We start from the raw sequence: 27,559 nt of genomic DNA, 5'->3' as shown, positions 1-27,559 counted from the left end.
AAATGAATGAAATAGAAGTGAAGGGTTGTGATAAATCTAATGACCCCTTTGCATCTTCTCTTCTTGGAGAAATGAGAGGGTAGAAGAAAAGGAGAAGAGGAGAGAAGAAGGGGGAAGAAGGAAAGGGAGGTAGAATGGGAAAGGGAGAGGGAAGGAAAAGGGGAAAGGGGAAAAGAGAGAAAAGGGAGAGGGGAAAGAAAAGGAGTGAGAGAAAAAGGAAAGGGAGAACTTTGAGGGTTTTTTTCATTTGTTTGTTTTTGCTAGGCAATGAGGTTAAGTGACTTGCCCAGAGTCATACAGCTAGTGAGTGTTATGTGTCTGAGGTCAAATCTGAACTCAGGTCCTCCTGACTCCAGAGCCGGTGCTCTATCCACTGTGCCACCTAGCTGCCCCAAACTTTGAGGTTTTTAAAGCATTTTATATGCACTATTTCATTTGATTGTATTCTATTCCATCATCAACAATGTTAGGGTTATGGGGGCTGATATAGTGCATACCAACTTCTCCTTTGAGGTTGCTAATTGCATTCCCTCTCCCTTGTGAAGTAGAGAAGGATCCCTGACTGACTGACTCTGTTCTCTGACTGTTTCTTCTGCCTTACCAAATGTCTCTCCAATATGGCTGCATTAGGTCATTCAGCAGTTGCATTGGTATTCTACTTCATCTATTTTCAAATCATGAGATTTTCCTCCTCATCATTCAAATTATGATGAAAAGAAAAAAACAGTTAGTTGTGAGACCCATGTAATGATATGTAAATAATCTAAATATCAGAAATTCTTACTGCATTGAGCCATAGAGAATATGTGAAGAAATCACTTACTACACTGACAAAAAATACCATGCAGGTAAGAGAAAATCCGCTGGTGTAACCAAGGTAACCTACAAAAAGGGAGAAAAATGATTTAGTCAATAATCTTTGCCAAGGTACATCCTATATGATCAAACTAGGAGAAGCAATATGCAAGTTTCCATTGAGAAATAAATTTACCTAAATTTTTAAGGAGAGAAAGTGGAAGAATAATCCCAACAGACACAAATATAACGAGGTAGTTGCCATTGAGGTACCATTCTCTAAAAGAGAAAAAAGAAGAAAGGTATACTAGTAGCTAAAAAGGTCAAATAGGCAGATTTAGCTGAAGTCATTGAGAGAACATAAAAACATACCCAGTATTCTCTTCAAGTCCCATGAAGGTCCTGATTACTTCAGGTAGTTCATATTTAATAATAAAGAGGTAGCTTGACATTGCTAAAATGAGGGGGAAATGGACAACATAGTGTCATTAGGTTTCAGTGACGAACAGTGGATAACATTAAAAGCATATGCCAAGTCAAAACAAGTAATGGTATCAAGCACATATTTTCTTCTTATATGCCACAATTAAAGCCCTACTCCAAAGCTTTATTATGACATATGATATGACCCTGGGTTTGTTAAGGTATGATAGGAGAATGTAAGTTCTAATAGTTCTTACCAAGTTGGAAGAACTTTAAGGTCAGGGACAGCAATAGACTATGTTTCAGTCATGTGATGACCAGCTTTGGTAAGCCTGGAAAGGTTTATCACTAAAAGACTGGTCACCTTCTAGTAGTGACAATTTAGGACATGGCAACCCATGAAGAATCATCTACTAAGGCATGGAGGAGTTGTAATTTATATTTGTAGAGGGTATACTAGCCCTAATGAAATCAGAGATATTTTTAAAGTACCGAGCAGAGCCATAACCTGCGCAGCATGGAAGGGGCTCTGTCCTAAGGGACTGATATGGGGGAGGGGCATGTTTCCACATATCTTCCCTATTTCACACCTTTCTTTATGGTCCTCTAGAGCAGAAGTACCAAACATGTGGCCCAAACCAGATTAAAATATAATTGAGAAACATTCAACAAAATAAATAAAAATGCCATCAAATATAGACAATATTAGTGTCTTCTCTAAAAACAGAGGGAACACAGACCCTGTGGAACTGGCAAACTGATCCCTCCTAGGACTGTTTAGTTGTCCCTCCTCCCATTGAGCCACTGTGGCTCTCTTTCCAAACCTAGACAATCCCAAAGTGATTTTGCTCCAGATACAGATTTGGCTATTTATTAATTATATTTCAGTATAATATTCTAGTATTAGTGATTAACACACTATTCCAAAGTAAGACAGGAAAAAACAAATGTTTTAAACAGCTGCTTCCAAATACATCAGGAGGAAGACATTAAGTAATCTCTAAGTCATTTTCTTTTCTTAACCAACATTGTTGTGGCACCTTCATAGATACATACAGAGAGACAGAGAGAGGTGCATAGATAAATAGATACATAGAAAACACTAAGCATCTATGAATTTATATGGATGATGCATGGTGCCCAGAAAAAGATTAATACTAATTCTGTTGCACTTAGCCCTGCTCAGAACATGTTTGGTATAATATGTTTGAGTATGAGCTTGGCATTTGAATTCTTTTCCAACTCTGAATCTCTGATTTTCATATGGCAGACAGAAATCTCTACACATACCTCATGTGTTTGTGTAAGTTAACACATTAACAAATTAACACATTAACACATAGACCAATTGTTAATTCCGCTTTTCAGCATTAGTAATTACTGGATAGTAAGCAATCGCTGGGATTGCCACACAGTTCATTGGGTGCAATTGCTAGGGTCATATGCCCAATTATTTTAGCTATTGCTAAACTGAGTTAAATATGAAACTATGCCATTAAATTTTTAGTAATTAGCTATTTTTAAAAAGAAACAAATTTAAACTAGTCAGTTTAATTCAGTCATATAGATTTGGTGCAAATACCAGCAAAATGAATGAAATATTTGTTTTCTTGATTCCAAATAGTATCCAATGCTGTAGTATCAATATTACATATATATGAAAGAAAATAAACTTCCCCATCTGCATATTATTTACCCAGTATTTTTTGTTTCCCCCCAAAATTATTAGAATTACTAGGTAATTTCTAAAAATTACTAAATAAGAGGAGCAGGAAGAGCTAAGTTTCCTCAAAACAAACAAACAAAAACCCCCAAACCTGCTTTCCTCCTCCTCTCCTAAGATATATTGGGTTGAATTAATGGATAATACTATCCTAATTAGAGCCCCTGTGTTCCCCAGGGAGTTTGCTGCAGCTGAAAGTGGAGACTTTAGAAAAGCTGGAAACACAATGCTTCAGAGTACATCTTCTAGAAGGGTAAGGGAATCTGTAGAGATTAAATCTGTATTTGGACCTTGTGCTCAGGTACCCAGAGGCACAGTACCTTAAAAGAAAATATCTCCAGCTACTTTTCACATAAGTTCGTTTTTCAAAGACTCTTCCTAATGCTATGACTCGACCTCAGAGGTCTAAATCCATAAATATAACACCTAATCCTCAGCTATGCCTAAAATTTTCAGTTATGATGTATGTTTAATTCTAAGCTTTCTTCAGATATAGATGAATATATTACATATTTGCAATAAAGCAAAAAATGATAATGTGCATTTATGTTTTAGTTTTAAAACAGAAGTCAGTCCAAAGCTAGGATTTGAAACCAATCAATGTTTAAGTCTTATTTTAAATTCGATTGTTGTTTTTCATGGTATTTTATCTGTATATATTGTTAAGTATAGGGGGAGAGAGAGAAAGAGAGAGTGAGAGAGAAAGACAGAGAATGAGAGAGAGACAGAGAGAGACACACACAGAGACAGAGAGAAAAAATGGAAGAAAAATAGAGACATAGAAAGAAAAGAAAACAGGGAAGGGGAAGGAAGGGAGAGAGAGAGAGGTAGGGAGGAAAGAAGGTCTGGAGAGCAAAGAGTGAAGGCAAGAGGCAGGGAGGACACAAATTTACTTAAGAAACATAAAGCTACTGAAAGAGAGGAACAGTTATCTTTCCATTTATAAAATATAGATCAAAATAATTCTGCTGTGCTGGTCAACTGGATGTAAATTTTCTCATGTATTAAACATTTTGTCATTTGCCTTACCTCCAAAGTTTTGCATTGTAATGGAAACAAAAGCTCCAATTTTCCCAGGCCATCCAAATGCTTTTTCCCCTAATTTCTCATAAATTAATGAGCCTGTATTTAAAAAAAGAAAAAAGAAAGAGAGGGGAAGGAAGGAAGGAAGGAAGGAAGGAAGGAAGGAAGGAAGGAAGGAAGGAAGGAAAGAAGGAAGGAAGGAAGGAAGGAAGGAAGGAAGGAAGGAAGGAAGGAAGGAAGGAAGGAAGGAAGGGAGAGAGGATGGAAAGAAGACTCATTGAAATATTCATTTTAATCATTTAAAACATTTCTATAGAGAGTCATCATGGTACAGTGGATAGAGAGCTGACTTTAGTGTCAGGAAGATCAAGGCCTACTTCCTGCTTCTGACAAATATTGTATAAATCATTTAGTAACTTCTCAGTGCCTTAGGCAAATCTCTAAGACTGTATCTTGCAGAGAAGGTGCTGTTCTGCTTTGGTAGAAGAGATTGATTATTAAGAGTGTACCAACAAAAGCATAGGTCTGGTCTCATCCCCAAAATGTTTCTATAGTGCAACTTCATTTTATATCGTGTACAAAGACTTTAAAGAAAACTCAAGCACATTGATATCACAGGACCACAGAATCATAGATCTTAAAGGAATATCGGTCATCCAGTCCAACTCCCTTATTTTATGGATAAAAAAACTGAGGACCAGAGAACATAAATGATTTACCAAATGCCATAGAGATAACAAAGTAGTCTAGCAGCAGCAGCAGTAGCTAGCATTTGTATTGTGCTTTAAGGTTTACAGAGTACTTTACAAATATTATTTCATTTTATCCTTGCAACAACCCTAGGAAGTAGGCACTATTATTATTCCCATTTTACAGATGAATAAACTGAGGCTAAATAAGGGTAGTCAAGTGGCTTGTGCAGGGTCCCATAGCCAAAAAGTGTATGAGTCAAATTTGAACTCAGGTCTTCCTGATTCCAAATCCAGCACTCTGTCTACTGTGACACCTAGCTATAAGAGTGGAGAGAGTTAAGTCTGAGTCTTCTCCACTGTACTACAGTGCCTCTCTTCACATCAGATGCAAAAATAAAACAAGAAATTCCAGTAAAAACAGCAATAATAATTAATAACCTACACATATAGATAGAAATTTAAAACCAATCTTAACAAGACATATTGGAAAAAAATTTAAATTCAAAATCTTTATATATGTCATCTGCCACTAACCCTCTCCATTTCATTTGGATCATACATAGGTCCATTGATTTGCCCAAGAAACTTAAAAAGTTGGTAACTGTCATTGAGAAGAAAACAGGATAACAAATCAAAGGAAATTAGCATATATTGGGGATCAAAAATTCTTACAAGAGAAAGTCAAAGCATAAGGCCATGTATTATATGGAATACAAATTTGATATTAAGGATAACATACCTCCCTCTTTGGCTGTCTTCAGTAAAAGGTGAACTGAATAGAGGGATAATATTGCCACAGCAAGCAGCATGATTCTAAAAAGATAATAAAGGATAGGAAAAGAGCAATAAGCAAGGTATAATCAGTCTAAACTTTATATCATAAGCCCAAAGTGCATAGCATACATTGGGGAATTAAAGTAAGAGAATCAAGCTCACTACTAATAGGCTGAATTTTATAATTAAAAAAATGAACAAAGAGTAAAATTTTGTGTCGGCATATTGAATATCTGAGTAAAATGGCTATCCCTATTCAATTGCTAGATCAAGTTTGGCCTTGAAGGTTGGAAATATAATAGTACTGACAATAATGTGTGAGGTTCATTTGGCTACCTTTTTTTTTTCTTTTTTAGTTCCTAGCAAAAGCTTTCTAACTGTGAATTCAGCATTCACTGCCATTCAAGAAAAACTAATGTGGATGAAGATTTACTGCCTAAAAGACCATGGACACCAAAGTTGGGGCAATACCTAAAGTAGGAGTAAAAGTAAGGGTATATTAGTGAATGTTTAACAACAGGCTGTTCTGGAGGGCAGAGAAATATACATGCAACACATTTTAAGATTAAACTACATTATTAACTTTTTCTCCATCACTTTTTAAAGTCTTAGACAAAGAATTAATAAATGGGTTATCATTGTATGTATAGGCATGGTCATTGTTTGGTAGGAACTTCACATGAATCACAGCAAAATTAATATCACATTTATATCTTTAAGGCTTAGAAAGCCTTGCCAATAGCAACTGTGATATCTTAATAATTTATAGCAATCTTGTGAGGTAGATAGTTGCAAGTATTATCATACCCATTTCACAGATAAGGAAATGGAGGCTTTAGGAGTAAATTTTCATGGATAGTCCAGGTGTCTTCTCTCTTTTTATAACTAACCATGGTACAATTAACTAAGACCCAAAGAGATTAAGTGATTTGTCTAAGAACAGAGAGGCAACAAATATCAAAGCTAGGATTTGAACCTAGGTTTTCTGATTTCAAATCCAGTACTCTTTTCACTGCCTCTTTGGTAAGAGAATTCTGAACTACTTCAATATTACCAAGGCAGCCAACGTAGGCTAAAACAGATCCCCTCCATTTATCCCTTCCTCATCTTCTCAGCTGCCTAGACCTTGTGTGCAAGTTGAGCGACCAGAGGAAGCACCATTCTTCCATTCTTTCCTCTCACCTCTTATTTAGTGGTCTGGAAGAATAGGATGGCTACTTACATAATTTAGATGATTTGCAGATCACCAATTACAATATTTCTGGCAAGGTAAAAAACGATCACATTTTCTCATATTTTTCTGTCACTGAAGTTCCTCAGGGCCTTACCATTAATCCTGAAGCTTTGTCCTCCAGACCCCTGATCAATGCCACCTAACCTACCAATGCATTCTAAGGACCTTTGGATCTTGTCTTCCATTCTGCAGAGATATCTTTAGGACTTTGGGGCCATCCTATTTGCCCTGTACATGAACTGTCATACATATGTTTTGTCTTCCTTTTGTATTTATATCTCCCGTGATTCGGATATATACCTAATAAATGCTTTTCATTTGTTTATTTAACAAACACTTAAAAATATTTATATTTTGTTTTTACATGTCCTTTATTTCTAAATATATTCCTTTCTTATTCCCTACCCAGAGAGTCATCCCTATAATGAGGAATAAAAAATAAAGAAAAAACAGTTCAACAAAACTAATGCATCAACTACAATATCCTGCAACCATAAACTCTGAAAAGAAGGAAGTGTATTTTCTCATCTTTTATTTCCAAACAAGTTTCAACATTAATTATAACAAATCTGCTATGATCAAGGTACCATGTTGGGTTGTAAGGATTCAAAGACAAGGTCCCTGACCATACATTCTACTGGTTTTATTTCTGCATCATTGGACAACTTCAATTATTGAAGAGTTGGAAAAAGTGATATAGTTTCTTGATACCTTGCAAATGCATATCCTTTATCCAAAGATCATTTTAATTGAATAATTGAAAAACATAATACATGTATTGGACACTTACATAAAAAGTATTATCCCAGTGTTGGCCATGGCATATGACAGCCCTAAGATTCCACTCCCCATAATGGCATTACTGAGGTTAAATGATGACATTCCAAAAGATGTGGTTCCAGGATGCTTGAAAAAAAAAGAGTGAGCATTCTAATCAAACACTTGCAGAAGGCAGCCCCATTTTGATTACTGGCATTCTCATCATTTTCCCCACAATATCTTTGCTGACAGAAAGTCTGAGGACTGACCAAGATAGAATTGCTAGAAATAAAACCATGTGATTTTTGGTGGAATGCTATTTTATTTTAGTAGGCTCTAAATAAATTTTTATATATACATATGTCTTTTGCTCTAATGAAGGGAAATATAGAATTGTAAGTATGATTTCAATACAATATGAATAAAGAAAACATTTCATATGATATCATGAAGGAGAAAAACTAGAGCCTTAGGTATGATTTCAGTTTATATTTGGGTTGCAGTAACTTTTTTTTCTTTACAAAACAACTAACATTACAAATGAATTATACAGACATATGGTGAACAGAAAAAAAAAAACAAGCCTTTATCCTAACGAAGACCTGAATAAACAAAGAATATGCTGATGAAAGCCTTGGAAAATTTCAGTCATATTGTTTTTCCCACAGAGATTCAGACAGACCTGACATCCTTGATTCCTGTTTTTATGTGCTTAAAAGCATGAATTAACTTACATGTTCTTCATCATAGTCTACCAACTTCTTTTTGCTTAGAAGTCCATTTGTCAGAAACTTCTGGCTTTCATCATCATCATTAGCAAATTGACTAAACCCAAACAAGAAACAAAGAGGAAAATAATAAAACAACATATCAACCAATACTTGGGAAGTATACTTATTTCACAGGCTATATAAATAATAAAATTGGGTGAGAGGTAATGAAAAGAACAATTGATGTTAAAGCAATGCCAGGTCATTTGTAAAGTTCAGAATAAATTTAGAACCTTTATTATTTAATTATCATTAGCCCCAGGCCGAGTAAGTGCTGTTTTTAATATTGTAGGCCTTATTGATACATACTTGACCCTTAGTACACTTGATAAAGTCTCTTCATGTAACTTTCAGTATAGAGAATTAGTAATTTCACCTCATACACGTATGACAAATTCTTTCTTATATCCAAACTCTTCTTTAAATTTAGAGTGAGTCTTTTCCTAAGTATATCACTCCCCCCCATGGAAGCAAAAGCAGTACCTTCTGGGAGATAAGCCAATACTTTTCCCAGTGTAACTGCAAGCATGATTGTATTATCTCTTTTAATCGGCCCTCTTCATTGTCTTTACTCATCGTTCTTAACTGTTTTCATCCCAGGCGACAGAATTCTTAGTTGCAGCTCTGATTATATATTTCATCGATCTTAGTTCATCACCTTTCCTCACAGAGACAAACACTTCTCTGAGATATCACCTTCCTCCAGTTTCCTCTCCCTTCTTGAGCCAAATTTTAACGGTTAGGTTTTAATTAATATATATTTTCTAGTATAACAGAAAGATTGCAGGAAGGATAGTGAACAGACTATCAAATCTCAGCTCTGATCCTGGCTGTGCAATGATAGGCAAGTCACTTAACTTCCCTGGGTTTGTTTCCTTCTCATATCAATCCTTCGAATTGGGTAGGGCAAGTGTTACAGCCCCAGAGAAACTGAGACCCATCCAAAGACATTACGTGAATTTACCAATTTTATGTAGCTTGTAAGTAACAGAACTAGGACTTGAATACTGATGTACTGTCCCTGAGTCTAGAGCTTTATTCTGATTTTGTGCTGTATAGTTGACAATTTTCTTTTTCCTAAGTAATTTAAAAATCTTTTATCAAGTGCTTAAATATGTGATTAAATAAAATAATTTCATTAAGCAAGTAAACACTTTTTCATCACTAGCCTATTTTGATGCCTCATTGTGATATGTAGGCTTTTGAAGGCTATTTCAGTATAGTGCCATCTCTGGCAGGTCCCATCAGGGTAAAAACGCCTCAGAATTGGTGCTGGCAAGGTAGTCTAAGGACAAGCCTGCCTTCTGATTACAGTAGCTCAACTATTGAATAAGGTCTGCAAAGTGTTTTGATCTGTGTCAGTGGAGAAAACACAACTATGCAGTCACAGATTTTTAAAATCTGAAGTAGTATGCATAAAGGTCTAGCAAGAGTGAGACCACCAAAATCTACATCCTTGTAGTCCAGGCAGGTAATGGTGATGAATCTTCCAAATGAACCCCTGGCTTCCAATCTCCATAAACATTGCTTTCTAGTTTTCATGCAGCCCCTGATTATTGTCAATGACATACCTTTTAATAGGGACCCTTACTGAATTTACCATCTCAACATAGCTGTCTGGGACACTTTCTCCGCTACTGCTTTTGTCATCAAGTTGGGTGTTGGTTTTCTGCAGTTCCACAGAATCCATTTGAATTGTCAGCATTTCCTAGTCTGTTACAGCAGCTTCTTCAGTGCAAACAATGGGCTGTACCTTGAGTCTGAGGTTCTCCCAACATATACTGACTTTCTGAACACTGTTCTGCAAATGAAACACAAAGTAAGTTTGTTTCCTTAGATTCAGAAAATGAAAATGAATTGCTCAGTTTGTTTGTCACAATGATTTATAAAAGAAAAGAAGCTTCTGCATATTGGAAAGGTTCAAGTACAAATGAAGACATACATTTGTGATTTCCCTTGTATATATGGTATTCTACACATACACACAGACACAGATACACACACACACACACACACACACACACACACACACACACACACACCCCCCGATGCTACCTAAAGGTTACAACTCATACCTGAAGACTATGATTTAATAGACCCGTAGCTAGGTAAGTGTGATTAGAAGAGGAATTTTTAAGTGCAACCTTATCACTTCACTTTATCACTTTATCACTTCACCATTTTGACTCTATAATTTAAAGAAAAGCAGGGAAAAAGTAGAATTTTTTTATGAAAGTTTTATGATTTACTCTTTTGTTAGATTTTTTTTCTCACTATCCATGCTGGGGATAATTTAAGAAAGCTACTCTCTCAGTTCACTAAATGGTACTCTTTTTGTTGAAACAGCTTAAGTAGCCTTCCAAAATGCTTACTTTTTAACACATTCTGGAATCAAAAAAGCAACAGGATCTTTGAATCAGCAATCTAAAGCTTGAAGAGGACTCAAAGTCCATCTAGACAAATGATGTCAAAGGTAAATAGAAATGGATCCCTGTCACTGCATATTGAGTTAGAAAACCACAAAATAACATTATCTATGTTGTATTATATTTCTATTTATTTTGTTAAACATTTCCCAATTATATTTTAATCTAGATTGGGCCATACTCAGGACTTTTGCACTGCTTGCTTCTGACCTAGACCCACACTCTCATTTTAAAAATCAATTATTGAGGTCCACAGGATCTTAGAGTTGTAAGATGATCCTCATCAAATACTAAAAGTTAGAAGATCAAAGACCATTTTGTATGACTTCCTCATTTGATAGATGAGAAAACTGAGGCTTAAAAAAGTGAAGCAATTGGCTCAAGTTAAAAGCTAGCTAGCGTCAGAGCTGGGACCAGAACACAGGCCTATTTATCCATTGATATTTACAATTTAGCAAAGTTTATGGAGTGATATTAAATATGAAACAACTATGGTATGGGTTAACCTGAGTGACAATGTTGAATAGAATGGCAATAAGTGGTGTTCTTGGTCCTATTATGTTAATTTTTATTAATAACTTAAATAGAAATTGTAATACAGGAGCTTGGTCAGAAAATTTCAAGCTCTCAAGATTTTCCTCCATGAAAGAGACAAAATAAGGCCTCCTTGCCAACAAAGTGTGGTTAACAAAAAGAGCACAACAGGGGTCCATCTGGGACAATCCAAGAAGATCTGAAGAAAAATCCCAGGATGAAGTTTGGTCCCTGTAAAGAGTAAACACCTCCAGGCTAGTGTCTGTTTAAGCAACAAGTGGCAAGCCATGGGGTTAGCTGCTGCATTAGGAGGCTGCCTTAGCCCCTGCCACAAGAACTTTTACCCCCAGGACAGTGAGGGGAGTTGGGCATCTGAGCTGACAAGGAATGCCAGACCCAGCTGTGCTGTGCAGTGCAGAAGCAGTGGGGCAAGACGCTCCTGGCTGTGGGCACTTACAGGAGGCTGGAGGTTTGGTTTTAGTTCCAGGCTATGGGGGACAACTGAAGGTCTGAGGCCAGAGGCACCATTCCCCATACCCCAGGACTAGAGGTGATTACAAAAATTAAGCTATTACTACAATAAAATACACAGGCAAAGGAGAAAGAATCCAACCATAGAAAGGTATGGGAATAGAGAAGACCAGGGTTCATCTTCAGAGGAGGATATTGCAGCAAAGAAACCCTCTTCTACCCCAAAGAGTACTGTTAAATGGTCACCTGCCCAAAAAGAATTCATAGGAGAACTTAAGAAAGACTTTAAAAATCAAATGACAGAGATTGAGGAAAAACTACAAGAAAAAAAGAATAATCCAAGAAAAACAAGAAGATTATAAAAAGAAAGTCAACCAATTAGAAAAGGAGATCCAGAATCTTAAGGAAGAAAATGACACCTTGAAAATTAGAGTTGGGCAAGGCAAAGCCAGGGAAGTTATAAGAGATCAAGAAATAATAAAACATAAAGGATGAAAAAATAGAAGAGAAAGTGAAACATAAGAAAAACAACTGATCTGGAAAACAGATCATTAAGAGAAAATGTAAGAATAATTGGACTACCTGAAAGCTATCTTCAAAAAAATAATCTTGATACAATAATATAAGAAATAATTAAAGAAAATTGTCTTGAAGCATTAGAAAAAAAAGGGAAAGTAGAATTAGAAAAAATCCATCAATCACCACTTGAAAGAGATCCAATGAGGAAAACTCATAGGAATGTTATAGTCAGATTCTGAAACCCCTAGCTCAAGGATCAAATATTAAGAGCAACAAGAAAAAAAAACAATTTAAATATGACAGTGCCACAGTTAGAATTGCACAAGACCTAGCACTGGTGACACTAAAGGACCACAAACATTATATATGGAAGAGCAAAAGAACTGGAGTTGCTGTGGAAAATATCAATACCGAGCAAAGTTAAGCATAATCCTAAATGAAAAAAAAATGGACATTTGATCAACTGTTAGACTTTCAGGAATTTGTTAAATTGCATTTTTTCCTAGGTCTATGAGGTAATTCTTTGTTAGTGTGATTGGTATGTCACTGAATAAGTAAATTAATTTAGATAGTATAGTCATTTTTATTATACTGGCCTGGCCTATCTATGAATAATTAATATTTCTCTAGTTGTTTACCTCTCTCTTTATTTGTAATTGTGTTTTGTAATTGTTTTCATTGAGTTCCTGTATATCTTGGCAGGTATTTTATACTATTTGTAGTTATTTTAACTGGAATGTCTTTTTCTTTATTTCTTCCTGCTGGATTTTGTTGGTAATATAGCAAAATGCTGATGGTTTGTGTTGGGTTTATCTTCCAACTTCACTAAAATTGTTAATTATTTTGATTAGTTTTTTTTAGTTGGCTCTCTATGGTTCTATTTGTTAATGATCATATCTACAAAAAGTGTTAATTTTGTTTCTTTTTTGCCTTTCTATTCCTTAATTGTCTGTTTCTTGTCCTATTGCACTTCTGGTACAATGCTGAAAAGTAATAGTGGTAATGAACATCTTTGTTTCATCTTTGCTCTTATTTGGAAAGATTTCTAGCTTATCTCCATTGCATATAATGTTTCATATTGGTATTAAATATGTACTACTTGTCATTTTTAAGGAAAAGTTTTTGTGTATTCTAATGTTTTTTAACAGGGATGGGTATTGTATTTTGTCAAAAACCTTTTCTGCATCTGTCAAAATAATAATATGATTTTGTTGCTTTTGTTCTTGATAAAGTCAATAATGCTTATAGTTTTCCTAATACTGAACTACCCCTGAATTCCTGGTATTAATCCACCCTGGACATAGTATATGACCTTTGTGATATTTTGCTATAATCTCCTTGCTAGCACTTTACTTAAAATTTTTGCATCAATAATCATTAGGGAAATTGGTCTATAGTTTTCATTCTCTATTTTGATTCTCCTTGGTTTAGGTATAAAGACCATATTTGTGTCATAAAAAGAGTATGGCAGGATTCCTTTACTTATTTTTAAAATAGTTTACATAGTATTGGAATTAATTGTTCTTGAAATGTTTGTTAGAATTTGCATGTAAATCTATCTGGTCATGGGAAGTTTTTCTTGGAAAATTCATTTATGGCTTATTCAATTTCTTTTTCCAATATAGTATTTAATTTAAGTATTCTATTTCCTGTTCTGTTCGTTAGAGTAATTTATATTTTTGTAAATATCTATTGCATTTAGGTTATCTGTTTTATTGATTATAGTTGGACAAAATAACTCTTAATAATTGTTTTTATTTTCTCTTCCTTGGTTGTTAATTCACCTTTTTATTCCTTGATATCAGTATTTTGGTTTTCTTCTTTCTTTTTTTTAAAAAATGAGCCAATATTTTACCTATTTTATGGTGGTTTTTTTTTTAAAAAGCTCCTATTTTTATTTATTAGTTCAATGGTTTTTTACCTCCAATTTTGTCAAATTTTCCTTTTTCAAGACTTTTTATTTTTATGTTTAATTGGGGATTTTGAATTTGTTCTTTTTCTATTTTTTAGGTGCATGATCAATTGATTAATCTGCTCTTTCTTTTATTAATGAAAATGCTTCAAAAGCCCTTTGTTGAATGTATTGTTTCTTGCATTATGACCAGAAAAAGATGAATTTAATGTTTATTCTATTCTGCATTTGCTTGTGAGCTTTTAAAGCCCTAATAAATGGTGAATTTTTGTGATGGAGCTACACACCACTTAGAATAGGCATATTCCCTTCCATTCCTATTATATATTCTTTGGAGATCTATTATATCTAACTTTTTCAAAATTCTATTCATCTGCTTAACTTCCTTCTTTTTTATTTGATGCTTAGATTTATCTAGTTCTGACAGGAGTAAAGTCAAGTCCCCGAGTGGTATAGTTTTATGGTCTATTTTGTCCTGTAACTCATTTAACTTTTAAGAAGAAGTCAGAAAGTGACAAACAGGGGAATAAAAATAAAAAGATGCTAAAATTACCAAAGATTTCAAAAGGAAGAAAAATCAGTTAATGACCTTGAACACAAGCAGATAGGGAAAAAATAATATAAGAGGGGAATATGACTTCCAAATCAGCTAAACACAGCAAAATATCTATGATTAAATATTGCAAGACAAAGGAAAATGATCAACACTTGATAAGGCAGAGGACTCGGTGGATTACCAAGCAAATATGTAACCATAGCATGATGTTCCTAAATGAATTAAAGGAGAAATAAGAATTATGAAAGTGGTATTTATAGCTTACATAGAAGAAATAATTGGCAGAATAGAAAAACTCAAATCAAACCTCACCAAAGAAACAAAAGAATTACTGATTGGGAATGTGTCTACACTGAAGCAAAGGACAACCCAGAAGAGAAACAAAAAACCACAGTACTTGAAGAAAACATGACCTCTATACAAACAAAACACATTGACCATGAAGGTAAGATGCATAGAGACAATTTAAGGACCAAAGGTATCCAAAAGAACATGACAAATCAAAAAACCTAACACCATAATACAAGAAATAATGTAAGAAAATGGTTAGAATTTTTGAACACAGAAAACAAAGTGCCAATCAAAAGAATCTATGGATCACCTCCAAAAAAATCTATACTATAAATTCTAAGACACACAGTGGTTAAATTCGACAATTGTTAATAACGAACAACAACTCCTGCAAAGTGACCAGCAAGAAGGAAATGGTTCCAGTATCTTTGCCAAGAAAAAACCCAAATGTGATCACAAAGGATCAGATATTACTGAACAACAACAAATCTTAGAAATCAAATTTCCATTCACTGTTTTATTTAGATAAATGGGTTTATTTGTTATACACTATTTGTGGCGGTCTTTTGCCTAAACAGAGTTTGGTGGGGATGGGCTAAGTTGTCAAGTGTAAACTAGGGACTACTCTCCCCTTCTTAAGAGCAGGCAATGAAATACCTCTCTTGAACCCCTAAAATATATCCCTAGATGACATATATTTGAGAGGTAACAGATAGATTATGAATCTAGCCCAATACCCCTTTTGGGCATAGAAGAAATCTCCCAATCTTGGCAGTCTTGGATTCTGTCTACCTTACCTTCTCAACTAGGTTGCTGACAGGGCCTTCCTCCTACTTTCCATAGAGGTGGGCCAGACCTCAGATCATCTCTGTCCAGGCCATCTAGGAGCTATACATCTATATTTCATAACACATAACATATATATATATATATATATATATATATATATATATGTGTGTGTGTGTGTGTGTGTGTGTGTGTGTGTGTGTGTGTGTGTATACACACCCATATACATATATACATATATATGTATATATATATATTGCATGTATATAACTTTTTAGTGCTTTTTTTCCATCTTTCCTCTTTCTGACATTGCTGAGTTTTCTACATTTTCAACTCTTGTATCATTTTGTGTGCTGAGTGTGGGAAAGAGCAAGATGGGATAATGGTTCTTGGATGCTTCTCAGGTTGCCATTTTCCCAGTTCCACCATTTTTTCAAACTTGTTAAAGTACTGTTTATATCTTCAGAAATGTATAGCAGTAACATGGTATAACTAGCCAAATTTTGTCTGATATGTAGAATATAATCATATTATCGAAAGAGTACTTAGAAATTCTCTAGTCTGATACCTTTATTTTAAATGGGAAATAAACCCAGAGAAGTAAAATAATTTGTCCACATTCAAACCCAAATTGTCTGACTTTAAACCCAGTGCTCCTTCAACAGCATTACTACTGCCTGCTCGAATTCCTGCTTCATCATTTACTAATAAAATACATTTACTATATATTGTTTCATAGATTGTTGATGTTGATTTCCATAATTAACTAATTATACAATATATATTAGTCCCCAAAGGCTTAAAAATTGAAACTATACAATTTATTGTGAATATCAATTAACTTCTTTTTATTGAAAGTATCAGGGATTGCTTTTTATGAATCACTATTTTTAATACCAGTCCAAGCACTGCATTTACTTGATGTGAAAAACTGAAGAAATTAGATGTTTTATATCAATTGTTTAGTGTTTATATCATTTGTCAAAAGTTAAATGCTGTTCATATTCTGTCTAATACTGGGGACTAAAAGTAAGGTTCTTAAGAAAACATCTCAAGAAAATAGGTAGGTGGTGCAGTTGACAGAGCACTGGCCCTGGAGTCATGAGGACCTGAGTTCAAATCTGATCTCAGACCAGACACTTGACACTTACTAGTTGTGTGACCCTTTGACAAGTCACTTAATCTCAACTGCCTTAACAAAAAAACAAAAAACAAAAAACAAAAACACTGTATTTGAAGTTTAATTGTGAGCACTAGAAAAAAAACCCACAAAAATCATCCTAACTAATAATCTCAAAAGAATTCTCACAAGAGCCTTTTCTATTTAGGCTTAAAAAATAAATAAACACCATCAGTTACTTGTATTAAACTGAACCACCAAAATGTGATTGGTTTTGCTATTTCCGAGATATTTTATTGAAACTAATACCAATTATTTTGTAAGTTGACACAGAAAATTGTGAAAAGGTCCACAGAAAAGCTTTTTCTCTTACTGAATTTATCTCATAAAATCATTGATCTTTATATATAATTATTTCCCTTCCATCAAAATCTGATATCACATTTAGGTTTTATCCATTCCATTTTTATTACAGAAGAGCAGATTCACTGAGAACAGTCTAATTCAGAAGGCAAATGAAGGTGCTCAACTTTTTCTTCACACTGATCACAGAGTAGTCTGACCTCTGGGTGCATAATGTAATCACCAACTTGAGATGAATTAACATATTAGGACTTAATGAATCCATATTATTCTGAATGGTTTCTCTCTTTAACTAAAATGGGTTTTCAAATTAATAATGGAAAGCCTCAAAGTGCAAAATGCATCTTTCTTTAAAAATATTTCTTCTAACACATTATTTTAATTATAACATTTACAATGATTAACCAGAAGCTACATATAGCTACACATCTTATTACTTGATCACTTCCAAAGCTTTAATCTTTCCTGCTGCCTAGTACATTCATTTTGTGTCCAACCACCAAATTATTATCTTAGAAAGCACAAAGCAACAGAGATTTGGGTCATTAAATATTAAACATAATATTTGGTGCTTTCAGAAGGAAAAAAATGCTTAAATTATTTTCTTTAAGCAGTTAATTTTAGAAATGAGAAAGGTAATAATATTAAGAAAGTAAACCCAAATTTTGTAAGAATATTCATATTAAAAAAACTTTACCTCCAAGCCAACCATCCAATCTTCCCCTCTTTTCTTAGTTGTTTGGAATGACATAAACCTGTAAAAGAGTTTACTTATGTGAACTTTTGTGCAACTAGGCAATGATTTAAAGACATGTGGGAGTAAACCGAATGAGCCAATCACTAACACTACTTCACCCCAACACCTCCCTTTGTCAAACTTGCGTCAGCTCTTTTAAAAAAGAAAACAAAATAAAATTCCCAAATCAGTTTACTGGTGTACACTTAGTTTAAACATCAGTTACACCAGCTTCTATTTGCTTTCTGAATTTGGCATTAATACAAGTACACTGTAGCTGAAACTTTTCTATAGCTTATTGCTATTCCACATCAAAATAATATAGACTAGCTCCCAAACAGAACCTCAAAAGGGTTTACTTTAAAAGAGTTTTCATACAGGAGTAAATGGAACAAATTATGTTTTGGAAGTCAGGTAAGAAGAACCACTACAAAAATTACAAAAGCAAATCGTTTCCTACATTCATTCCTTTAATTCAAACAGAGAGTAAATATTTTAATTTGCTTAGAAAGGTTTTTTTTAATATTGACAAGAAAAACAAAGCAAGTTTTAAGCAGAATGATACCAGAAATAGTACAAAATTCCACAACATGAAATGTGTTTAAACATAAGGAGTTACAAGTTTTAAAATTCAGTACTATCTTTATCTATTGCCACCATTCAAGTGATACAATGAAGTAAGTGCCCCAAGAAAGCAAGAACGTGATAGTAAATTAAAATATCACTGCTATTTAAGGAAAAAATAAATAACTTTTCAGCTACTTTGGAGTTGTCTCATTTGCTCCTTATAAATGTTAATAATTTACATTTGTGTATTACTTTACTCTTTACATATCACTTTCCTCAGAAGTCTCATATATTATTATCTCCATTTTACAGATGAAGAAACTAAGTCTCATTCAGCTGAAATGACTTGCCTATGGTGAGATCACAAAAAATGAATGTTTGAGAGAACAGTCTAATCCAGGTATCCTGACCCCAGATTCTCCACTACATCAAAATACACAGCTCTCAGTACAGAGTTGAAAAATGTACACCCAAGTTCATGGAATGATGAAGAGTTGGTTTAGTATGCTTAACTTATACCTCCCCATAAATTGTTATTCCAAAAGAAAGACAAGAAAGGTAGATTAAAAAACTAAATTCGCAATTGTTTTCTTTGCCTTTTAAATAATAGTAGTAATACATGCTTGACTATCCAGTCAGCAACAATACTTTATGATAACAGTTTTGTCAATTCTCTATTGATAATTGTATAGAAAAACAATGAAACATTGTCCTTAGAGTAAGAAATGTTTTTCTCATGAAAGAGTAACATTGATTTCATAGTAACATAGAATTCATTTTGTATTTCCATACACTGGATACATTTTGCTTATCTTTTCATTAACACGTTCTTTATTTTTCTCACTCCTTTGAATTTTTTTTGTCTAGTGAAAATAACTGATCTACAAGGAAAAGAGAACTATAAAAGTCCTATTGCCTCTGATAGACAGTAGTTTCAAAGAAGTAAAAGTCATATTTATTTTTAAAGGATGATTTCCATTATTAAAGTTGTCTCAAATAGCTCTAACAGCACAACGAAGGACCTTTTCCCCTTATTTTGAAAGTTAATAGCAACAATATCACCCCCAAAGGATTTGAGGAACAAATGAGATAATACATGTAAAACATGTTGCAAACTTTAAAGTACTATGTAAATATCAGCTATCATTATTATTATTATTTTAAGCAAATGAATGCCTTTGTTTTTATAAAACTCAGCACAGCTTCTATGAGAAAAGAATATAGCTGTAATCTAATCTCATTTGAACTTCTCCAGCCTTTCCCTACTTTTAAGTACCAAAGTCTACTTCAAAACTACAATGACTTGTGATTTCATCATTAGTTAATCTTGTCCTTAGATGGGAGAAATATATTCCATTACTGGACCCATACTGTAAAACCTTCTAGTTTGGGAGTGCCTGTCAGGGCTTGAATTCGAATTTTTTGTAATGTTTAGCATTCATGGTCAAAAAAATTTACTGAACTATAACTCAGCTTTCAGCTGACCATACCACTACTAGGTCTATATTTCAGAGACAGCAAAGAAAGTAGAAAAGGACCCACATGAATATAAATATTTATCTTTTCATTGTAACCCCAAACTGAAAACTAAGGGAATATCTGCCTACTGGAGAATGGCCAAATAAATTGTAGTATATGAATGTGATGGAATATTATCTTGTCCTAAGAAATGATGAAATAGTTTCAAAAGAAACTGGGAAAACCATTATCAACCAATAACAAATGAAGTGCATAGAACTGGGAGAACAATTTATGTGACAATAATTTTGAAATACTTTAGAAATTTGATCAATGCAATGCTAAGCCGTGAGTGTGGAGCCCTGGAGATAAAACAAGTCAATCACCACCTGCCTGAGAGGTGTAATGTGAAATGTGACATACATTTTTGGACATGATTAATTTGGGAATTGTTTTGCTTAAATATACATGTTTATGGTGAGAGATTTTTGATGTTATTCAATTGGGAAGGGGCAGTAGAAGAAAGAGCTAGTAAATGCTTGCAAAGACGAAATAATTTGTGGTTTCCTCCACAGCATGACAAGGCATTAGAGATGGTTTTTAATGGAGGAGGCATGAATGAATGCACAGCAGGAATAAAAATTGATCAGGCTATTTGTATGTTCTCATTTGAATATTCTAATTCTATTTTTTGGTTTAAAGCTTCTGACAATTCCATTAATCATACTTAATGCTAGCGATCTTCAAATACCCTAAAAAAACACTCCAGCTTTAAGAAAAAGATTGCAGTAATTTAGCATTTTGGATATTAAGTCCACGTGAGATGATTTCCTTATATAACCACCAAGTGGTGCTGGCAAACAGCAGGCCAAATGTTCAATCACCCCAGAACCTAGAATTCTAATTGGACATGCCTGGGGAACTTGGTCCTTACTCCCTTCATATTAACATAGTTTCCTTAGGAACTCACTTCTCTACTGTGGTATAGCTTTCCTTTCACTCATCTCATTTATTGTCTTCTAGGAGTCAAGAAAAAAAAATGAGTTTGCCTCCCCTCTGTCCTTTTCAGTTCATATTTAATAGGAGTGGCCCCTAGGGTTTGTTCTCTTTTTCTTTCATAAAATCTCATCTCTGTTAAATGTGTGGCTCAAATCCCCAGTCAATTCGTATTAGCAAAATCCAAATTGGCTTTATAAAAATTCAACTATTTTGATCTCTTCTCTCCCAGATTTGTCCCCCACCCCTTTCCTAATCTTCCTGCAAGCATTCAAGTAAACAGAATTGCTATCAATAGCTTTCTGGTATTAATACAATTTTAAACACATAACTAGAGAAACCCAAAATACTGCTTGAATAGTTCTAATGCCAATCACTAAATTTTCAGCCAAGAAGGGCTTCTCTCTTCCTCCCTCCCCACCCCCCACATCCTCTCTTAAGATAAGTGAAAACAAGAAGTAGATTAAAATTTCAGACTGGTGGATCTCTCTTCCAGAAAAACATCAGGTGGGGAGAAAGTGGAGGAGGGAGGAGCCAAAGATAATCTCACCAACAGGCATTAGCAGACTTCGGACTCTGTCTCTCTGTCTGTCTGTCTGTCTGTCTGTCTGTCTGTCTGTCTCTCTCTCTCTCTCTCTCTCTCTCTCTCTCTCCTCTCTCTCTCCGTCTCTGTCTCCCTCTCCCTGTCTTTCTCTCTCCCTCTCTCTGTCTTTGTCTTTCTCTCTGTCTCTCTCTCTCTCTCCCTGTCTTTCTGTCTCCCTCTCTCTGTCTCTCTCTGTCTATCTCTCTTGTCTGTCTCTCTCTGTCTCTCTCTGTCTCTCTCTCTCTGTCTCTGTCTCTCTCTCTCTCTTTCGCCTAGCACTTAGAGGTCCTCCTTCCCCTGCTACAAGTAGCACTAGTCTTTCAATTTATGGCTTGAGCATGCACTAGAAATGTAAAATCCCTTGAAGGTCTCTGTCTTGAGGCCAGGTCATCCCACATTGCTCTCTTTTTTCCCTCTATTTGAGGTTAGGGTTTTATTTCTATCCTGGAAGGAACCCTGTTGTTACCAAAACAAGTATGAACCAGAAGAACATGTGGCAGAAGTTCCCACTCTTTCTAGCTGTTAGACCTCTAATTCTTGATAACGTTTAGGAAGAGTGAGGGGGCAAGGGCACTAGAATCCTTTTATGCTCCTATATCCTGTGGTCTTGACCCTTTCTCACCATCCCCTTTGCAATTAATAGCACGGCAAATACATATTATAATTCAATGGTTGCACTGAATGCCGCAGGTATAGATGGCAATTCATTTATGCTCTATCATCCTGTGTCATTCTTGACTAAGTCTTTTAAAGGATTTGTTGAATTCATCAGGACTGTCCTCTTATTATTTCAGTTGCAATCCTCTTTGACATCTTTTGAGAAGTCAAAAACCTCAAAGAGACTGTGTGACCACAATAGGGGCAAAACAATAAACCCAGTAGAGACACCATGCCTAAAGGTGAATAGGCCAAATGAAACCGGTGATTTGACATGACAAAAAAGATATTTACAGCTGTACAGCATGAAAGCACTTTTATTTCCTAACTATATATGTTTTTGCATACATGATCATTATGCAGGCTCACTTTTTCTACTGATCATCTAGGAATCATTTGAATAAATATAGCAATTAAATGCATGGGAGATAATGAAGTAATCATGTGAGAGTATGTAGAGAAAGAAGAAAAGGGGTTCCAGGACAGGGCCTGGAGTGTTAAGATAGTTAACAATAATAAGCATGATGATGCAGCAAGGGGGCAGTGGGTGTCGTCTCGAAGAGGTAGAAGAGCCAGCATGGTGCAATGGAGAGAACACTCAATTTGGAGTCAGAGAACCTCAGTTCCAGTGCCACCCCTAATATTGACTCCTTGTGTGTGCAGCTTTCAGTGAAGTACTAAACCTCCTTGGGCCCCCACTTCCCTCGTATGTACAATTAGGCGGCTGGACCCATTGGCCCCTGAGTCACTCTAGATTTCTGAGCCCAGGACTATGAATCCAAGAGGAGATGGTGGACAATAGTGTCATGTAGAAGAGAGGTCAGAAGGATAAAAACTGAGAAAAAGTCTTCAGATTTGGCAATTAAGAGACTATTGAGGGATGTGCTATTTATTCCTGCTGCTATATCTCTTGCCCCATCTACTTCTGCGGCTGTCACAATGATCCCAGGTAGCCATGGGGAAAGGTGCTGGTATGTCCCCAGAGGTAATGGCAGCAAGTGAGGCTGGCACAGGGCTTCCAAGCCGCGGGCTAAGCCAGGGAATGGCCAGGTAGCATTGATAGAGTCACTGACAAGGAGACTCACGGAGCAGTGTTGGGTTTTTGTTGTGTTGGATTTTTTTTTTTGCTTGTTTACTAAAGTTCCCTTTCATCTACTATGGAAATGGAAGAAGAAAAAAAATCAGTGTGAGTAAAGACTAAGGCCAGATTTAGCTTCTTCCACTGTTCAGCATTTCATGGAGATGAGGAATGTAATGATGGAGAAAAAGAGAGAGGGAGAAAAACATTTCTGTAGATGTTTATAAAACTGATTTTGAGACTAGGCTGAGACTGGCTTTTCAATAACTGCAAAAGGTTAAATCACTACAATTTCCCCCCTTCCCTGGCACCTGTTTGTTTGCTGGTAGGTACTACACCCCACCCCCCACACTCACCCCCCCCACACACACATTCATACCCACACCCACACACGCATATACACACTCTCACACACACACACACTGTCCCAAAAGGCTTAGTGCAGTTTAAAGCTTTAATATATATATGTACATTTAAGAAATATACATATATATTTTTTCTATTTGCATTAAGTCATTTCTCTTTGCTGACTTTTGTTTCATATAAAAAAAATCTTAATTCTTCTTTGCCTGGAACTCCTACCTTATGACCCCAATGTCTTAATTAATAGTTGCTTCAGTCATCTAGACCTGGGTTTCAGCTAAACTTCACTTTCCTCCCTGGACTTCTTATAAGTCAGCATCCTTCTCCATACATATCCTTCGTCAGCCACACTCATCCTTTCCTGTTCTGAAATGATAATCAAATCAACTCTGTCATTGCTCCAGGAAAGGATATGTCAACTTGTGTCCACATGATTACAATTACCATTCTTTTAACTTTCCAAACCAAAATATCCCTCCAAGGTCACTGTTCTCCTATATATTTTGTCTCCCTCTGTTAGAATCTAAGAGTCTTAAGTGCAGGGAACCTGACTCTGCTTTTGTATTTGCATCTCCAAGGTTTAGTGCAGTGCTTGGCACGTAGTAAGTGCTTAACAAATTATTTTTCATTCATTCATTTATGTGTAATAAATTATAACATATTTGAGACATATGCACAAATATATATTTGCAGGCAAGGGAGAGTTCAAATGTTCAAAGGGAGTAGCTTACTATTCACAGGATTTAAATAGGATGGAAGCCTGCAAGTCTGAATAATCTCTGAATAAAATAGCAAGGATTTTATACTGCCTTGGAGACTGTCAGCTCTGAAAGAATTCTTACGGTTATGGCTTTATTTATATTTCTTATCAATTCACTCTAAGGCTAAAATCAGGTCATTCACTGTTGTAACTAGAAAAGTGCCCTAGACCAAAGACTTCTTGGGAATATCTCCCATCTCCAAATGAAAGGCAAGGTAGAGGTCTGTGCCAATGTCATGCCCTTTGATCCCATAGTAGGAGAAAAAAGATATGGTATGGAAAAAATCACTTCCTCCCCTTACCCACTGGAAGAAGGAAGTAGGAATAATTGCCTAGCCAAATCTCTCAGTATTCATCTCCTCTTGAACTCTCTGCAGCCATGGACACTTCCTTTTCTTTGATATTTTCTTTTCTCTAGGTTTTTGTGACAATGCTCTCTTCTAATTCTCCTCTTACATATCTGACTACATCTACATTAGTCTTCTTTTACCAGATATTTGTCTGATAAACGTGGGTTTTCCCCAGGGGCACGTTAATAAATGTTTAACAACTAACTCTTTGGGGGGAAATGTGCAGTTTTAAGTTTAATATGCATCATTACCATTCCTTCCATCACTTTAAGTTTAGCATATCAATAAGCAATAAAGCAAACCCTAATTTATAGCCAGATTTCCAAGGATCACATTAAAAATTAAATAATCAGTAAGCCAGTTCAAATTGGCTTCCAACACATGCCAGGTTTCCCTCAAAGCTTTGTCCTGAGCCCTCTTCTCACCTCCCTCTATTCTGTTTCGTTTGGTGATCTTATCAGCTCCCTTATATTCAATTACCATCTCAAAGCAGATGATTCCCAGACCTACTTGTCCAGCCTTAACCTGTCTCAGATCTCAAGTCTCAAATCTTCCACCTTTTGTTAAATACCTCAAACTGGATGTCCCAGAGATATCTTAAACTAAACACGTCCAGAAAATTGAATGGGATGAACTTTCCCATAAAATGGAAGTAGATAGAAGAATGGATTAAAAACAATAACCTACAATATGTTGTTTACAAGAAACACATTTCATTTTTATATTTTTTTCTTTATTATTTATTTATTTTAGCTTTCAACATTCACTTCCACAAGATTTTGGGTTTCAAATTTTAACATTTGTTTTTAAAGCTTTGGGTTCCAAATTCTCTCCTTTCCTCCCTCCCCACCCACCCTCATTGAGATGGCAAGCAATTCGATACAGGTTATACATGTGTAGTCATGCAAAACACTTCCATAGTAGTCATGTTGTGAAAAACTAACTATATTTGCCTTTATTCTATCCTGCCCCCCAACCTCATTAATTCTATTCTCTCTTTTGACCCTGTCCATCTTCAGAAGTGTTTGCTTCTGATTACTCCCTTCCCCAATCTTCCCTCCCTTCTATCATCCCCGCCTCTCTTATGCCCTTTGCCCCTATTTTCCTGAAGGGTAAGATAGATTTCCATAACTAATTGAGTGTGTATGTTATTCCCTCCTTAAGCCAAATCAAATGAGAATAAGATTCACTCATTTCATCTCAACTTCCCCCCCCATCGTAAAAGCTTTTTCTTGTCTGTTTTATGTGAGATAATTTACCCGATTCTCTCTCTCCCTTTCTCCTTCTCCCAGTACAATCCTCTCTCAACCCTTGATTTTCTTTTCTTCCTTGGAACTGTGAGGACGATCCCCTCTCCACTGCCACCACAATCTCCACCACGCCAGCACTCCTCCTCATCCCAGGACTGCCACCCAGGCCCGCAGCCCAGATCCAAGCAAAGGTAAAGCAAGAGAATCCTGCCTCAGCACCAGCACAGAGATCCCTGCAATCCTCCTCAGACAAGTGATCTCTCTGTCTGTGGGCCAAGAGCTCCGGAAGCAGCCACCGCCCAGGGGCTGTGCTAGCAGTGGGGCCTGACCAAGCTCCTCTCTCACTGAGGTCTGACAGACCTTTCCTACTGACCTTCTAAGTTGTCTTTGATGTTTATGGGTTAAGAAGTCTGGAAACCATCACAGCTGCCCATGATTCAGTCCCCTGAGGCCTGGTCTTTGCCTGCACACCCCCACTGAACTGCATTCCTCTCCTGGTCTGGCACAATAGACCTTTCCAATCAACCATCCAGGTTGTCTTGGCCTGGAAATGTGTTTCACTCTGTCTTTTTGTGGGTTCTGCTGCCCTAGAATTTTAGAGCCATTTTTACAGGTATTTGGAGGGGTTTGGGGGAGAGCTCAAGCCAGTCATGGCTTTTACTCTGCCATCTTGGCTCTGCCGTCCCATTTTCAAGAAACACATTTGAAATACACACAGGGTAAAGTTGAAAGGCTGGAGTAGAATATATTATGCTTCAGCTGAAGTAAAAAAAAAAAAACAGGGCTAACAATCCTGATCTCAGATAAAGCAAAAGCAAAAACAGATCTAATTTTAAAAGATAAGGAAGGAAACTATACCCTGATAAAAGATAGCATAGAAAATGAAGTAATAGCATTACTAAACATATGTACACAAAGTGGTATAGTGCCCAGATTCCTGGAGGAAAACTTAAGGGAGTTACAGGAAGAAATACACAGCAAAACAATGCTAGTGGGGGACCTCAACCTCCCCCTCTCAGAACTAGATAAATCAAAGAAGTTAAGGAAGTAAATAGAATTTTTGAAAAGTTAGATATGGTAGACCTCTGGAGAAAATTGATAGATGTGGATAGAAAGAAATATTCCTTTTTCTTAGAGGTACATGGCACCTACACAAAAATCAACCATGTACTAGGGCATAAAAACCTCACAATCCAATGCAGAAAGGTAGAAATATTGAATGTATCCTTTTCAGATCATGATGCAATAAAAATTATATATAATAAAGGGTCATGGAAAGATAGACTAAAAATTAATTGGAAGCTAAATAATCTAATCCTAAAGAATGAGTGGGTCAAACAACAAATCATAGAAACAAACAATAACTTCATCCAAGAGAATGACAATAACAAGACAACATGCCAAAACTTAGGGAATGCAGCAAAAGTAGCTTTTAGGGGAAGTTTTATGTCTCTAAATGCTTACATGAATAAAAGAGAGAAAGAGAAGATCACTGAAATGGGCATGCAACTAAAAAAGCTAGAAAAAGAACAAATTAAAAATCCCCTGCCAAATTAGAAATACTGAAAACCAAAGGAGAGATTAGTAAAA

At 35.6% G+C, this 27,559-nt stretch overlaps 1 protein-coding gene across 2 annotated transcripts in view; it reads right to left on the bottom strand.

Annotated features, from left to right (window-relative positions):
- The window catches only part of SLC38A4 (solute carrier family 38 member 4), a 127,420-nt gene that overhangs the window by 30,398 nt on the left and 69,463 nt on the right, over positions 1–27,559 (bottom strand). For both annotated transcript variants that reach the window (XM_020973717.2, XM_020973718.2), the window contains 9 exons: positions 17,869–17,926; positions 9,765–9,994; positions 8,158–8,248; positions 7,455–7,570; positions 5,396–5,469; positions 3,971–4,063; positions 1,168–1,249; positions 992–1,074; positions 824–882 (listed from right to left, as the gene is read on the bottom strand). In XM_020973717.2, coding sequence (XP_020829376.1) covers positions 824–882; positions 992–1,074; positions 1,168–1,249; positions 3,971–4,063; positions 5,396–5,469; positions 7,455–7,570; positions 8,158–8,248; positions 9,765–9,898 — 732 coding nt within the window. In that variant the 5' untranslated portion in view covers positions 9,899–9,994; positions 17,869–17,926. The remainder of the gene's footprint in view (positions 1–823; positions 883–991; positions 1,075–1,167; positions 1,250–3,970; positions 4,064–5,395; positions 5,470–7,454; positions 7,571–8,157; positions 8,249–9,764; positions 9,995–17,868; positions 17,927–27,559) is intronic.

This window comes from Phascolarctos cinereus, unplaced genomic scaffold, assembly GCF_003287225.1.
Source record: "Phascolarctos cinereus isolate Bilbo 61053 unplaced genomic scaffold, phaCin_HiC Scaffold_1;HRSCAF=81, whole genome shotgun sequence".
Lineage (NCBI taxonomy): Eukaryota > Metazoa > Chordata > Mammalia > Diprotodontia > Phascolarctidae > Phascolarctos > Phascolarctos cinereus.
The sequence above is the reverse complement of the archived record's forward strand: the minus strand, read 5'-3'. Positions and strand labels throughout refer to the sequence as shown.